General features: G+C 40.6%; 1 protein-coding gene across 2 annotated transcripts in view; it reads right to left on the bottom strand.

The window, feature by feature from the left end:
- Positions 1 to 9,899: 9,899 nt before the first annotated feature.
- The window catches only part of LOC128423785 (guanine nucleotide-binding protein G(q) subunit alpha), a 91,681-nt gene continuing 84,131 nt past the window's right edge, over positions 9,900 to 17,449 (bottom strand). For both annotated transcript variants that reach the window (XM_053409308.1, XM_053409307.1), the window contains exons 6-7: positions 12,896 to 13,049; positions 9,900 to 12,250 (exon numbers count right to left, since the gene is read on the bottom strand). In XM_053409308.1, the coding sequence (XP_053265283.1) occupies positions 12,060 to 12,250; positions 12,896 to 13,049 (345 nt within the window). In that variant the 3' untranslated portion in view covers positions 9,900 to 12,059. The remainder of the gene's footprint in view (positions 12,251 to 12,895; positions 13,050 to 17,449) is intronic.

The following is a 17,449-nucleotide window of genomic DNA, read 5'->3' as shown; positions in this document are numbered from 1 at the left end:
TATTTACATAACATCTGGAATTGCAGACTGGAATTTGGGCATCTCCTCCCGAGGATTCTGTGGATTTTAATGATTATTATTATTAAAATAAAATGTAAATAAAAGTTTATTATTATTATTATTATTATTATTATTATTATTATTATTATTATTTGTAAGGAACCACAGAAAGAGGGGGAAAGAAGTAGATAATTAGATGAATTTAAATTGAATTTGTAATATCTTCTGCCTATCCAAATTTCTGCTCAAACCTGCTCATCCAATCATCTCCTGTAAACATAACAATAATTACAATAATCCTGTATCAGCGGGATTTTTCAACCGGATCTCCAGTTGAAATTGTGGGGGTGGGGGTGTTATTACACACACACACACACACACACACACACACACACACGTATTAATATATCATTATAATATATAACTGTGGTTTTTTTTGGGGGGGTTGTTCAAGGGAAATCTGAAAATCAGCTAGGATGTGTGTGTGGTTTTTTTTGGGGGGGGGTCTTCTGCCCAGAATCGGGAGCACGGGATGGAAGAGCTGGAAAGGGGAGCCCAGGTCATGTAGTCTGACCCACCGCAAGGGAGCAATCTCGCATCTGGAACCCAGGACCGAGGGCCGTCCGAACCTCCCAGGAAAAAGGAAACGAGAGAAATTATCATAATAAATAATAAATAATAAATTATCATCACCATTTTTATTTGTATACCGTCTTTCTACCTTACAAGACTCAAGGCAGTCTGCAAGCTGGAGAAGCAAAAAATGTACACCTGATAATCGGATGCAATAGAAAAATGTGATAATAAAAGAAAACTTTAAAATAAGCAAGCAACATCCAATAAAGGAACGTTCAACCATTATTAGACTAGTCCAAGAGAATAAGACCAATGTATAAAAGTTCAAGAGAAATCCATATAACATGTAAAAGTTATATATCCATATAAACATATAAAAGTTCAAGAGAAATAATTTCTATACTACAATCAATAAAAGAATGGCAAGCCGCAGTGCATAAAATTATACAATACAAATTGAGAAGCAGAGACTAGCAGTTGTGAGTCCCCAGATGTTGTTGGACTGCAACTCCCATCATCCCTTGCTAACAGGGCCAGTGGTGAGGGATGATGGGAGTTGTAGTCTAACCACATTAATAAAATACCTGTACTATATATATATATGTATATATATATATATATATATATATATATATATATATATATGTATATATATAATGCCATATATCAGCTGTTCACAACATGTGGGTCCCCAGATGATGTTGGACTACAACTCCCATCACCCCTAGCTAGCAAGGCCAACTGAAGAATATTGGGGGGCACATTCTATAAATATTTGGGGGGGCCAGATTCTCTTGAGCGGAGAGCTTTGGGATTCTGCAGCCCCCCTGCTTTGTATTGGGCACATTCTATAAATATTTGGGGGGGATCTCTTGAGCGGGGAGGTTTGGCTTTCCTCCACCCCTGCTTTGTATTTGGGGGGGCACATCCTAGGAAGATTGTCGGGGTGGGGGAATCTCTTGAGCGGCCCCCCTGCTTTGTATATTGGGGGCGCCGGCCAATCTCTTGATTTCCTCTCCCCCCCGCGATTTCTCCAGCCCCCCCGCTTTTATCTCTCCCTCCCTCCCTACCCCCATCCCAAGCCCTGCCCCCCCACTAAATGACACCACATTGGTGGGCCTCCTCCTCCTCCTGTCTTTGCAGGGGGGTTCCGGCACCTTAAACAGCCAGCGGCGGATTCCCCCCCTTCTTTGCAAGGAGATCCGGTGGCTGCTTGCAAAGGGGGGGCCATTCAGCATGAGGGATAGATGCGGTTTTTGCAGGGGGCCAATTCAGCACCAGGGACTGTGACGTTGTTGCAGGGGGGCAATTCAGCACCAGGGACAGCTGCATTTCTTGCAGGGGCAATTCAGCACTAGGGACAACTGCATTTTTGCAGGGGGGCCATTCAGCACCAGAGTCTGTGTTTTTTTGCAAGGGAGTGATTCAGCACCAGCGATAGCTACGGGTTTTTGTGGAAGGGGGCAAATCAGAACCAGGGACAGCGGCCGCCTCTGGTCCTTCTGCAGGGCTGGTTGAGGACCACAGATAGACGCTCTTGCGGGGCAGTTCTCCAGTGCCTGGGGCCCTTGGGTCACGCCGGGCGATGGTGGAGTGACTGCCATGCTGCTGGCCGTGCTGCTGTGCTTCTCGGTGGCGCAGGGGGACTGCGAGCCCAAGGTGGTGAACATCGGAGCGGTGCTGAGCACCAAGAGGCACGAGCAGGTCTTCCGCAAGGCCATTGGCCAGGCCAACAAGCGCCACGGCGCCTGGAAGATCCAGCTCAACGCCACCTCCGTCCCCAAAAGCCCAATGCCATCCGGATGGCCCTCTCCATCTGCGAGGACCTAATCTCCCAGGTAGCCAGGGGGCCCCCGTTGAGTCCTAAAGAATAAGCCTGGGGTCTCCTCGAACTGATGGACCAAGCTCTTGACCTGATGGACTTGTTGGCCCTAGAAAGGACCATCCAGGGACCCCTGGATCCTGTGGGCTGTGGGCACGAACCTGGGGGCCGCCTTGGCTCTAGAGACCAACCTAGGGAGCCCCTTCCCGTCCTAAAGAATTAGCCTAGGGCCTCCTCAACCTGATGGACCAGCCTCTTGACCTGATGGACTGGTTGGCCCTAGAAAGGACCACCCAGGGGCCCCTGGATCCTGTGGACTTGGGGCACCAACCTAGGGACCCGCAGGCCACAGAGACTGACCTCAAGACCCTACCGCCCTAAGGACCAGCCTAGGGACCCCATGGCTCTACTAAAGACCGGGCAAGGACCCCTAGACCCTACTAAGTAGTTCCAATTGACCCTATGGGTCAGGCTCTTGGCTTGGGGGGGGCAGCCTAGGGACCCTTGGCCCTAGGGACCAAGCTCAGGACCCTACCGCCCTAAGGACCGGCCTACGGACCCCATGGCCCTACTAAGGACCGGCCAAGGACCTCCTCACCCTATGGACCAGCCTCTCAGCTTGCGGCACCACCCTAGGGCCCCCTTGGCCCTAGAGACCAACCTGGGGACCCCCTTCAGTCCTAAAGCCTGGGGTCTCCTCAACCTGATGGAACAAGCTCTTGGCATGGGGCACCAGCCCAGGGACCCCTTGGCTTTTAGCAACCAACCTACGGGACCTTCAGTCCTAAGAGACTAGCCAAAGCACCCCTTGGCTCTACTAAGGAGCACCCAGTGACCCTATGAATCAGGCTCCTGGCTTGGGGGGCCAGTCTGCAATGAATTGAAAACAGGTCATCAAATAGATGACTGCAGTCATCTTTAAAACCAGGGATAGGGAACTGTGACCATCCAGATGTTTTTGGAGTAACACTAGATAGCCAGCATGGCTAATAGCCAGGGATGGTGGAAGTTTAAGTCCAACATCTGGAGGGCCACAGGTTAGCCACCCCTGATGCAAATTCATCCTTCTAGAAGGCAGTTTGTGGCGTCTGATGTAATGTCTTAAGTAACATTTGAACCATTTTTACTGCAAGCAGAACAAAAATAGTTGCAAGTTTGATTAAAATATTGATTGAGAAAAAGTCTTGCTGTGTCGTGCTAGAAGATTTTAAGTGAGGATTGCTTGTAGGATATCAGTAAATGTTAAAATGCTATGGACAAACAGGTGGTAGATGGCTTTAAGGGAATCAGTTGATTTTCATTATTAGTGCATTGGTCATATGCTCATTTGGTTTTCTAAAATACTCAAAAGTCAAATAGTAACATTTGCTACTACTACTACTACTACATTTTCTATTGCAACATTATACTGTACATCAGTGGGTTTAAACCTTTTTGAGTCCAGGCTCCCTTGTGGCTTCCCTCTGGGGTGTAAGTGTCCTTTGGGAGGTTGGACTCTCCTTCCTTGGAGGATTTTAAGCAGAGGTTGGGTGGCCATCTGTCATGGATGAGATTCCTGCATTGCAGGGGGTTGGTCTAGATGACCCTTGGGTCCCTTCCAACTCTAAGATTCTATGGCTCTAAGTCTGCAGGTGAGTCCTGTGCTGTGTGTTTCTCGCTTCCCTTCCCCGCAATAACATATTTCTGCTTCTGATCTTAATCTTGTTTTGCTCTCTCCACCCCCCCCCCTATGTGCACCCTAATTTCGGGAAAGGCAGGCTGGGGCTCCCATGTGGAATGTGCCATATCAGCCCTACAGGGCAGTGGTGTTGCTTGGGCTCACATCGACACACACGAGCCAGAACTGGTGCTGGAAAGGGTGGAGCAGAATGGGGAAATCCCCACTTACATGTGTAATGGCATGGAACCCAGTGTTAAGTGGGGAGCCACAGAAAGAATGTGGTTGGTCAAGGAAGCCGTGAAAACCACTGCCTTAGGTTAAGGATGTACTGTATGTACTGTATGAAGATACAATTTCCTTCTGTCTGTCCTCAACTTCCAAACATTCAACTTTATTGGCTGTGAACATTTACCAATACTATTAAATTTGATACAGCCTGGATTAGAATTTGACCATCTGTGAGAACCATTTTATCTCTTTTGTCCAAAAAGCAAGATGCAAGTCAGTTTCTTTTCCCTTTACATTTCAAAATTTCCATTCTGGAAAAATACATGAACAAGCCACACCCTTTGCACAAAAGGGAAGAACTCCAGGCAGCAGGCCTAATTTCACCCAGCATGGGTACCATGAGGGAATTTTCCCCAAAACACACCCACCTGCCTCACACCCAACATCACACGTCTCTGGGACAGGCAGACTCAACTGCCAATGTACAATGGGGAGCCCTAAATTGTCCCCGATTGGGCACTGGCAATGGAGGCTTGCCTACTGGGGCTGGCTGCGCTTCTGAGTTCCTCGTCAGCTTATTTGCTGCATGACCCCAGGGGGGGATGCATTCCCCAGGGGATGGGGTCTACAGAATGCTCCTCTAAAAACACTACCCAGAAGGCAGGAAATTGGCTGTTGCGGACCACTAACTTCAATGTACTGCATGCCTCCATGCTACACTTTATTGAATAGAATGCTATAGATTACCCTTGAGGGCAAATGCTCTTAGATTAAATCTGATAGATTTCCATCAGCTTCTTGAAGCTGTATTTCTACTGCACTTGAGCTAGTAGTCACCTCTGTAAGTGGTAGTTGCAGTTCCAAGAAAAACGAATTACTGATCACACAATACAAATCTATCACCCTATTAAGTCCACCACCAAAGAAAAAATGTATTCTGCTCTTACTTTTTAAAGAGGTTCTCTAGAAAACCGTTGTGTCACATAATAGCTTAGTTCTCTATTAACTGCACAATTATGCATGCATGGACATACCTTGGTGGTTTTCTGTGTAAACCAATCCATTTTTATTGTGTAGAACAGATGTCCTCCAACGCAGAAAGGAAGATTTGAACCTTTGAGCTGTTACAAATATATTCAGGATATGTTGCTCTTTACAGAGGATAAAGCACTGCACTATAAGGTAATCATTGGAATAAAGGTATTTATTCCAATATTGTATTTTTAAAAAAAAGCATTTAAGGAGAACAGTAAGCCAAAAGTACTTCAAGAGATGCAAATGTAAAGAAACGAAGATACTGGAGTACAAAAGTATGGCCAAAAATGTTGTAATTTTAACTAGCAAGGTCATATGGGGAGGTTTATACAACATTCGTTCATCAAAAACTTTAAATCCCCAAGCCATAGACAATACATGCATTTGAAGGACATTAAGAACAAGTGCAATTTATAAAACACTGCTAAGTTAAAAGTATGAGTCCCACCTGTTAAATCTACAGGTCCTGTAAGGCCAACTTCCAAGATGGTGGTATAAAGACACCATTAACAAATCACATCATATCCTTTGGAGAATTTCTGAGGCAGCTGTATCTTTAAGCTGTCTGGCATTTTAAATCTTTCATTGTCTATTTAACTTGTATTCCTTTCCCCATTTTTCAGAACTAGCTTGTTCAAACCAGGGGTGTTGTCTGTAGCATTGTAAAAACTGCCATCAAATGTTAAAATGAGTTGCGCTTATAGCAATAATTATAATAACAAAATGCATAATTAGAAAGACTTTTGAAAACCATCAGTCGAGGTTGAAGGAAGTCTTAGGCTGTGATAGCCCAAAATTTTGAAATGATGTTTAAAAGGATGTTACGCTGGAAAATACGTATAAAAACTAATAAAAATTATTTATAAAATGAGTGACCAATTAGCATTAAGCAATTAACACAAGAAATTAATGGGACCACTCATACTTAAGTGGCCACTAAATGATCCAAATGTAGCAATAATTCCCTTTCAGGATAAAGAAAAACGGTAATTTCTGGATATAATGCAGCCTGATATGGCAATTCCTCACAGTCATGGGAAGCCCAATGTATACATGAATTTTCTTGCCACTCTCGGGTCACTTCAACAAATATTTTAATCGAGTCCCAGTCAGAAAGGAAACAAAATAATAAAACCCAGGTTCACACCAGAAGACACAGAGCTTTGGCTGAGGGCCAACTTGATTTGAATAAAAGTGTGTCATTTCTGAATTAGCATAAGGCTATGCAAAGAATGGAAGATACACATTTAATGCCTACTATGATGTGAGAGGGATAGGTGTATGTTAGGAGGGCTATTTCTTACAATACTAGGTTATCTGAATGTCTAAAATACAGCAGTCAGGAATATGCAACATGTTTCATAATTTGATGGTGGCACTGTGATGGAATCCCAAAGACATGAACTGGCTATATGATTAGGGTTCTTTTCTAGCTAAGGCTGGTCTTTGGTAGGCCATGTTAACATATCAAGAAAAACTGCCCCTGTTCTAGGTGCATTTTGCGAGAGGGAATTTCATTAGCTCGAGCAGTTTCTGAACTCTGGGCGCAGTACTTGGTCTAAGATTTCAGATTAAAACTGCAGAGTGGAAGGAAAGGAGGACCTTTTTCTGCCCCCCCCCCCTTCCAGCTACTCTCTGAAGATTGGAGAAAAGACCAGACCATGTGAAAATTGAACATGTTTTAGCTTCAGTTCATTCATTTTCAGCTTAGTATTCTAGTTATATATTAAAAAATTTCAAGAAGAGCAACACATCATTATAATTTATTTGGGTACATTTTATTTTTTTTCATGTGTGTTAACATTTGATTTTATATCATTTCAGGCTTTTGTGAGAAATGCAAAACCAATGGGAAAAGTCAATCATTAAGTCAAAAGTAATTTGCATCTTACAACCAAAGGCTGGGAGAGCCTAGAAGTCACTTAATATGCAACCCTTTCCCTCCCCATGTGATTTTTGTTTGCAAATCATGCAGTCAGTTCCAACTTGATATTCCCACATTTTGTTTTTTTAAAAAAAGTCTGCTCCACTTTCAAACTTGGGGTTGGGGGGAAAACTATACTAATGTGATGGCATAACTAAAAACAAACAAACAATTCCTATAATCTTGGCAATCAAAGTAGTTTTGAAGAATAAAAAATGAAATGACCTTGTTCATGTATTTATCCTTCATATATCTGGAGAGCGCCAGCCATCTTGTGAGAAAAGCAAGTTTTACACGTTGGTGTTTTTAAGCTACCCATGAACATCTCATATATTAATAAGTTTTATGTGCTAGGACACAATTCTGTTTCTTCTGCACAAGCCCCATTGAGTTGAATGGGAGCTGCACTTGCTCAGCTCCTACGATCTCTAAAAGGGATTGTGCACAACTTTATCGCTAGAGGACAGCACTCCTAATGAGCTCAAGGACACACACTTCCAAGCATCTTCCTTTTGGTCCATTTATGATATGCCATGTTACAATGCTTTGGCAAATATACACATCTTTTTCCTTTTGTTAGCTTTCTTCCAGCTCCCTGCTAAGAGGCACTAATGTCTGGGCTCAAAACCTGTAAGGCATAGCAGAAAACAACCAACAGTTTATGAAAGAAAAATACATCTGAGCAGTTTAACTTACACGTGGGAAGAGCAGTGTCATTTCAAAAGGAAAAATAGTGGCTGTGAGGAACTGGCACACGGCAATGTTGTAATGGCAATTTAAGGGAAGCTTGCCTCAGCACACCAAAGTCCCCTTCTTTCAACCAACAAGATGATCCAATGCTCTAAGCATTTGCCACAAGTCTTAACTTTTCCTAGAAGATGCTAGTGGAACATCTTTGTAATACAATGAGGAGACATAAGTAAACTTTGATTCCTTGTTATACAAGTTTTAAAACTCCCCCCACCAGACCCATAATAATAATAATAAAATACTGTCACCCCAAATAATATTTTGGACTCCTCCATTCTTTCCTTTCTGTAGCTTATTTATAGAAAAATGTATCAAATTAAATTGGAGCGGTCAATTTATTCCCTGTTAAAGAGAAGGAATGTTGTCATGCATTCTCGCATTTAGTGGGAAGAAAAATCCAGGACTGAGCAGAAGCCACCAAAATTAATGCACCACAACCCCCAGTGAAGACCACAAGTGCCTGGTCAACTACATAAAGATCTGGCAGATCCAACATCTGCTATAGATTTGTCACATAGCAAGTCACTACTGTCAGATGAGACAGATAAGCACAGCTAGCCCAATGTGTGTCACTTCTGCATCTGGCTGACACAGCTTGTTCATCTTCTCCAAAAAGAATCTTGCGCAGCAAAGTTTCACAGTCTGACTGAGCTTTTTTGTCTAATCCAATGCTATTTGGAGATTCAGTTCCCACAAACATCCTACTTTATTTAAATATTTTGAGGAGACCACAGTACAAACTGAAAATAAAATGCTATTATAAATGATAAATAAGTGTGGGAACATACTTTAGCTTGATAGAAATGAATGGCAGTTGCGTAAGCAACAGTTCCTGCTGTATTATATCCGTTGTTTTATAGAAAAATTAGGACAGATTTCATAATGTTGTTAGTAAAGAGTTAAGTATCATTTCCTTCCCATTCCACCCCATTTTAGTGTCTTTTCACATTCTATGCCTATCATTTATAGTTCTGCAACACAGAATACTTTTTAGAGCTGTATCAGTGGTAATTTTGCTATATATTTAAAGAAAGGCACAACCTTTCAAATGTTACTCAGCTGGGTCTGACAAACTAAATTCTGGAATACGGCATATTTAGGGAAGTAGTAATGTATGCACAATAATTTTATTTGCATAATGAATTGAGGTGGCTGTTAAAACCATCTCATAAGGGCCCCCATCACATACAACCATTTCTGTATCTCAACTTCTCATCATATGTACACAATGATATAGGCACACATGTGCTCACCACACATGGGAGTATATTAGTAGTATATATATATGTTTGTCCCTACACTGAAGAGATGTTCGTGTAGGAAGACTGGCATGTGTGAAGCAGCACAAGAGTGGAACCAAACAGTCCTTCCTTTGTTACATTTGGAGATCTATGAGATCCACACTTGTGAATGGGTTCAATATACACCAAGTTGTCTCATCGCCACACACACAAAAGACAAGGCCAAGAAATTAGCAAGTTTGCCAGTCACACAGTTTCTGAACAGTCAGAAGTGTGTTGAACTCACACAAAACTGGTACCATACAGATCTCAACTATATGGTGACTGTAGAGCATAACCTGGTGGTTAAAAGAAGAAGAAGAAAGTTTGCAAAGTCAGGGAGGTAAACTAACCTTCTTTTCATTTACCAGAATCAATGCAGCCCAGCAGCACATTTTCTTCTAAGAAAGCTACCTCAAGAGTGAAACCTTCTGAAAACTTGTATAGAAACATCGATGACTTTGTGTGTGCGTGAGTGTTTTCAGTCCACTTCTATTCAGGCTGTGCAAATGATTTGACACAGCGCGATGCTAGTACCGCTCTGCACTATAATAATTATTTTTGTAAATAAAAATAAAAAACCCTAGTCAGAAATAAACTGACAAAAAATTACATTCTTCTCTCTTAAAAAAGTAAATAAAATAACATTATTTAAAATGTGAATTATCTATAAGACATACATTACAATTACATAGATACATATCAATACAGCACATTCAATCTGCCAAAAATTAATGATTACAAAGCCAATATGGATGCTGCCATATATATATATATATATATGTTTGTTTTGTGTGTGTGTGTGTGTACAATGATTATAGCATTCATAATTGCACTATACCTACAACCATTTTTAAATTACAAGATGTTTCATTATGAGGGAACAAAAGCAGCTCAACTTTTCATTAATTTTAATGGAAAAAGTTAAGTGTGAACGGCATCTCATTAGAAATCATTGAGAAGTATCCACCAAGCACGGGTGCACTCACACTCATGCTCATTGTAAGTGGGAATCTTGCACCAGTGCCACTGAAAATAATGCTTGGTAGATTGCAGCCATAGTTAAACTTTGGTACTAAACTAATACACCAGTCTCACTGCCCCTCTGCCCCAAATGCTGCTGCTGAGCTACAGTTTCTACTAAAGGGCTGCAACATGGCATTTTAGAAAAAGTTAGTCAATTTCTCATATGCTCTTTCTAACCTTCATACACAATTTTGCAATCTGACAGTAATCTTATTTACACAAAGCCTAAAAATTATCTTTCAATCCATGATGTGAAAGAGATACCCATCAAGGCATACGCAGTCTTATCTCTCCACCCTTTATATTGTTAAAAATAGGTATACTTACAATCCCATACATGTCCACTCAGAATAAATTGCTCTCAATGGGAAATGTGGATAGGACTGCAGCCTTCACCTTCCAATATGATTTTCCCCAGTCATTTCACATATAATAACAATTCTAAGGCCAGGTCCTATTTAGAAATCCCCAAATAAACCAATTAAGCAACCACATCAAGGATGTTGTACTTCCAATTCTATGTTTTTCAGTTAAGAAGAAGAAGAAAGAAATACTGTGGAATGCTATGTCACCTAGACAAGAGTAAAACTGACTTTGAATTAGCAGACCATATGTATGTAGCACCAAATAACATTTTCACTCACACTGCAGTGGTTTTTTGGCATTGACAAAGGAATGCTTCCCAATGCAAACAGGGAACAGAGAAGCTGAACTCTAGCTGCTTAAACATTTGGCTGTCATCTGGAACAGACAGATCCCCAATCAGTTAACTTGACCTTTAAAATCAGTAACTTACACTTCCATTTTTTTAAAAAGCCAGATCTGGCAATGTCAAACTTGGTAGACAGTAAGAATAGGCTTGAAATGGTGAGAGAAATTGAGAAGGTCTGATTAATTAAAACAAAAAACAAAAACTTCCAGGCTACTGTAGTGTCCATGACATCTGTTTGGCATCTGTGATTAGGACGCAATAAAAAAAAGGGGGGGAGGATAAATTTTGTTATGGCACATGGAAATTAAAAAAGCTATCCTATTTCCTTATTTGCGTTTGTGTCTTAGTTGTTTGTTATTGTGTTCTGCGCAGTTTGCCAAGTTTCCATGAGAAAATTAAAGGTAAATTCTGTAACACTGCTACAATTCATGTTGCCACTGAACAACACTCCCGGGCCTTCAGTGCAAAGACAGTACCAAGAAGCAGATGTATTTGACATCTCTGCCAAAAATTAAATGAAAAACAAAAGAAAGTTAAGCACATCAATACTTTTGATCCTTCCAAAAACTAGTTGCTGAAAAATCAGAACAACTGATGGCTTAAATTCTAGAGACAGATTTTTGCTGACCATATCACTATAGAGGAAATGAAAGAATGAAACTTGGGTAAAAGGCCACTGTACCTCTTAAGACAAGAGGGGAGAGACACCAACTTGATTTTGCTTTAGAAACAAACAAACATAAACCATCCAAGTCCCTATCCTTTGTGAGTGCACGACTGAGAATTTAACACACATCGAGTCACAAGGTTTTGACTAAAAAAATGAGGAAATGTGCTGTGAATGTAGTTCAGCATCTTTTGTTTTTCCTCTGCAAAGTTTAAATAAAATCATAATATTTACTATAAACCCTGTGAACATTCACAGAGTCCAGGCCAGTAATAAATTAGTATTATGCAGATCGTTTTCACAGATAATACAGTCCCTCTTGAATATCTTCCATTGCCCAAAGGGGGAATAAGGGGTGGTAGAGACTTTAGAGGCACAGTTAGACCAAGTTGTACTCCTTCAGGTTCAACTGTAGGATAGTGTCTTTGACAGCAGCAAAGACAAAGCGGATATTCTCCGTGTCTGTGGCACATGTGAAGTGGGAGTAGATAATTTTTTCGCTCTCCGGATTCAGGTCAACAAACATCTTCAGGATGAACTCCCTTGCCGCTTGTGCATCCCGCTGAGGTCCTGTTATAATAAGAACAACACCAACAGATGTTCAAATTAGAAAGTGATAAATGTTGGAAATGTAAATAGACAGTAGGAACATTCTACCGTATGTGGTGGTCTTATAGTGTTATTTAAGACTATTGGGAATTAATCCATAATGAATTGAAAAAAATGTTTAAAAGATCCTTTCCTAAAAACCCAGAAGCTTATCTTCTAGGTATAATAATGACAGAAATCCCCCCCCAAAAAAAACAAGTGAGTCTACTGGTGCATGCGACCACGGCTGCACGAATTTTATTTGCACAAAAGTGGAGAACAGATGCGTTTCCAAAAAAAGAGGAGTGGCATCATAAACTGTTGGAATATGCAGAACTAGCGGGCACGACTAATAGAATAAGAAACACAGATTTTTAAAAAACATAAAGAGAAATGGATGTTATATATAGAATACATGAAAAGTTATTATAATAAGACAATCAACCTAGCAGAATGATGTAATTCAGCAGCATAAGTTATTACATGAGATAAAGAGAAGGAAAGAGAAAAATTTAGAAGAACAAGATGAAAGGATAGGTTGGGAAAAGAGAGGAAAGCATGGAAGGAGTGGAAGGGAAGTATATGAGAAGAAGTTTACTTGTCTTAGGAAGCCAGGTTCTCTCTTACCATCATACTCTGGGAAATAGTCAACTAGATGCGAGTACATTATTTTCTCTTCTAGAAGATCTTTCTTATTTAAGAACAGAATGACTGAAGAGTTCTGAAACCAGGGATATGTGATAATTGTCCTAAACAATGCTTTGCTTTCCTCCATTCGATTCTGAGAGGGAAAATACAGAATTAAATGAGAGAATAACACAATTCATACATACATGTTAACTATAATAAATGTTCCGAGGGCATAATCTGTAAATTAAACATATTGTATTAGATAACATTCTCAAAAAAATGTAGCTCTGATTACATTATTGGACTCAATGAAGTGAAAGAGCCTTTTTGGTGGTAGCACAGTATCTGTGGAACGACCTCCCCTACTGAAGTGCATCTTGCCTAAACTTTTTGTCAGGCTTTCAAAGGGTTAAGATTACGATGCTTTTTAAAAGTGTGTGTGTGTGTGTGTGTGTGTGAGAGAGAGAGAGAGAGAGAGAGAGAGAGAGAGAGAGAGAGAGAGAGAGATATTTGTTGTAAATTGGACTTCGATAGTTTTTGGTGAAGAGCTGTATAGAAATATCTTAATAAATCAATCAATTTATAAATAATCAATCAGAAATGAGCTGGTGGCTTGCATGCTCCCTCTTCCTCTCTTCTTGCACAGGGCTTCATTTTCTTCCTTAGCACTAACAATGGTTTGCTATAATGTCTCACTCAGCCGGCTATGCTTAGCATTCTTCCTCCAAAACCAGATCGGAAACCCACTTCCCTTGGTTTGGAGCACAAGCACCAACCTCCCCACTTCCAGCTACTCTCTGGAGAAAGGACCCTCTTAAGAATATTAGGGGACCATGTGAAAATGAACATATTTTAGCCGCAGTTCATTCAGTTTATTCATTTTCAGATTTATATTCTTGTTATTAAAAAAGCAAGCCTAGACATTCCTTTCTTGCACCCATATCCTAGCTTTAAGGTTCTATTTAGCTCCTAGTTTTCGTATCTCAGTTTTTAACACCGCTAGAAAGTAGATAGGCTTTTCTTTTTGTAAATTATGCCAAGCAACAAGCTGTGAAAATAACTTAAGAGTCAACATTCCTGCTTAAAGCAGATCTCCCATTAACCCCGAGATCTCAAGCATACATTACCATAAAAGACAAAACAAAATCCACAGATGACATGTACAATACTGTATAAACACACACTGTACATACATTTAATGACTACATAAATATGCCATGTGAGTAAAGTATGTGAGGTTCTTGGTGCCTCAGCATATACTTTATCAATACAGTGAATTTGCTGAGCCTGGCTCACTTATCTTATTTCTCTCTGCCCCCTCGCTGGGATCCTGCAGGTTCCCAAACCAAAGAGATGTTCAATATAACAGAGGTGCATGATCTGGCCCTATGTAGAGAAAGTAGGAGCTTTTCTCCTGAATATTTTAAGCATAATTCCTGACACTAGCCAGTGGAGACTACTAATTCTAGGGATGCCAAACTTAAGCAGATGTGAGATAAGTTGTTTTGATTCAACCAGAACAATGAAATAAAGAAACTGTCTTAAGATGTAAATGAAATATTATCTTGACTATAAACTACACACTATGCATGCCAAAGAACATTGAATTGTTCATCAGAGTAAACATTATACTTATTCTTCCATTTACTTATATACTGCCACATCTACACCCAAGGGCTTTTAGAATGGCATTGTGGAGTAAATGTTGCATTCAAATAATAGTTCTGGTGTTGTACTTGGGGTGGGGTGGAATGATCTGAAAGCTCTGTTTTTACACATGCAAATTACAGCTGGATTTTATAGTCGCCATGGGAGAGGTTCACACTGGCTGGCAGCCCCCAAGAAGTGTGTGGCGCTGCAGGCAGACTGCTCTCCTGGCTATCTATGTGCTCGCGAACGTTCCTTTTGTCTGAAGCAGTAGAAAAACAGAGCAGGGTACACTGAAATTGCAGAGGCCTTAGAAGAAATTCCAACCTAGGACCTTATGGAATTTTCAAGAAGTGCAGACACGCAGGAAGGCTACAGAGTGTAGACCAATGTTTCCCAACCGGGGGCCCCAGGTGAAAATTGCATGAATGGGGGGCCACGGCACGAGACTCAGAGGCCACAGAGGTAAGTGAAGAAAAAAGAGAAGTGACCAAGAAAAGAAAAAAAGGAAAGGAAACGGAAAAAAGAGAAGTGAAGAAAGCATAAAGCAGAGAATTAAACAGAGAAGTGAGGGTGCTTCCCCGTGGAGGGAGTGCCATGTGCGCTCTGCACCATCTTGCTGCCACTTCCTTCTCCCTCCCACTTCCGCACTCCAATCCTGCCTGCACCAACCTGCCCACATCTCGTTTGTCACAGGCAAGGTGTGTGACTGCAGCAGCACTAGTGTGTGGGACACTGTTTCTTTGTGCAAGTATTACTGTGAAAGGAAGTATGTTACTGCATGCAAGAGGTACGCAGCCTAACCTGGAATCACCTTAACATACTGGACAGCAGAGGGGACAGCAATAGAACCAGATATAAAAAAGCTTGTTTCTGGTCATCAAGCACAAGGGTCACATCGATGGAGAAATACTTAAAGTATAAATTTTGTATTTTGTATAAATTATAAAAATATAAATAAAACATGTTCTATTTACAAACAAAACCTTTACCTAAATAGCTACCTTTTTATCAGTAGGAACGTTGGGGGGGGGGGCCACTGGAAGGAAACAAGGTCGGAAGTGGGCCATGGTTGGAAAAAGGTTGAGAAATACTGGTGAGATTATTTGTAGAAAGAAAGAAAAAAAGAAAACTCACAAATAGCTTCTGGGTACCTTGAAAGAAAAGAAAGCACAACCATATCTGTTGCATCCTAAAGTTTCAATGCAACTAGCACCCAGCATTTAAGCCGTGAGACTATCACAGAATTATTTGTCCCCTTGGATAATTTCTGAATGCATTTTCTTTTTTCGTTAACTGATGAGAGACTGATAAATCTTTTGATACAACACTAAACTGAATGGAGGTTAATCCAGATATTTATACTATAATCCAGAGGATTATAGCACCATCTAGTGTTCAAGTAGCATAAATTAAACGCCACCCTTATTTTTAGCCAACTCACTCCTTGCTTTTTCTTATAAGGCAGTCGTTAAGTCAACAGGTTTACCACACCTATCAGCCTATCACCCATTCCCACCACCCTTCTGAGTAATACCCCTCCCCACCCTCTCACTATATATAAGGGTCTGGTGACTTCTGTTTCAGTGTATCTGAAGAGGTGTGCATGCACACGAAAGCTCATACCAATAACTAACTTAGTTGCTCTCTAAGGTGCTACTGGAAGGAATTTTTTGATTTATTTTTATTTGTTTTGTTTTGTTTTGTTTCGGCCACCCTTATTTGTAATCCACTAGGTGGATACCTGCTAATCTGGTATCTGTTGCATACCGAAACTTCTCTCAATACTGAAAGAAGAATTTAGGTTGGTTTGGGACCCATTTAGACAGACATTTACACATCAACATTTTCATACTACTGTTTTAACTTTAGCTTGTCATATTCATCACAACATAATGGTGTAAGCAAACTCATTTAAACCCCAAGTACACTACTCGTTAGCTATAATATTTTGTTACAACTAATATCTGTCATGTGTGTATGTATCCTATATTATCCTAAAGGATAAACTGGATCCTTGAGGAAATAAAAAAGAATTAAACTACTTTGTACAGTAGGCATTCACATTAATTCAGTTATTCAAACAGGTAAATTGCTCCTTGTACTTGCATAAATATGTGAAATCTGAAATTTATGAGTGAAAATGGCAAATTTTATTTGCGCGCGTGCACACACACACACACAATTCTGCCCCCACAAACATGCAAACCACACAAAAGTAGCATATACTTCTCAGTACACTCCAATATTTCAGTTATCTTGCCTTTTCTGATCAGGATAATTTTGGATTTGAATAAGCTTTAAATCACTCAGTGCAAAATGTCTGAATCCTTTATGCTTCTCTCTATTGAGAGTAATAATATTCTACAAAATGATGTAATTTTAGCTATTCCAAGTACCAGTGAAATTAATGTACTGAACACACCTGGTATTCTGTCACCTAAGAATCATTCAATTGTTCACAGTATGCCAAACATAAGCCAGTAAAAGCTTGCTACTTTCATTCTTTGGCATTAAGCATTTTCACTGTACATCTATATTGAACAAAAGTATGTCTCATTAAGATTTGTGGACCTTACAACTAAGTTAATAGAGAACTGAATATTTCACCAAGAGTCATAGAGCAAAGAAAATTTTGAAGTGCATTATCAGGTTACGGGCAACAAGCAACCCGAGTACTAACAGTCTTGAGCCAGGAGGTCTTCCTTTATTAACAACTTTGAGATCCAAAGGACCAGGTGCACAGCCTGGGGGTCATTTTAGACTCACAGCTGTCCATGGAGGCACAGATTGATTCTGTGTAGAGTGAAGCTGTCTACCAGCTCCACAAGGTACACCAGCTGAAACCCTACCTGGTTGTACACTGTCTCGCCAGAGTAGAGTGGTGCATGCTCTGGTTATCTC

The sequence above is a fragment of the Podarcis raffonei genome, chromosome 11 (assembly GCF_027172205.1).
Source record: "Podarcis raffonei isolate rPodRaf1 chromosome 11, rPodRaf1.pri, whole genome shotgun sequence".
Lineage (NCBI taxonomy): Eukaryota > Metazoa > Chordata > Lepidosauria > Squamata > Lacertidae > Podarcis > Podarcis raffonei.
The sequence above is the reverse complement of the archived record's forward strand: the minus strand, read 5'-3'. Positions and strand labels throughout refer to the sequence as shown.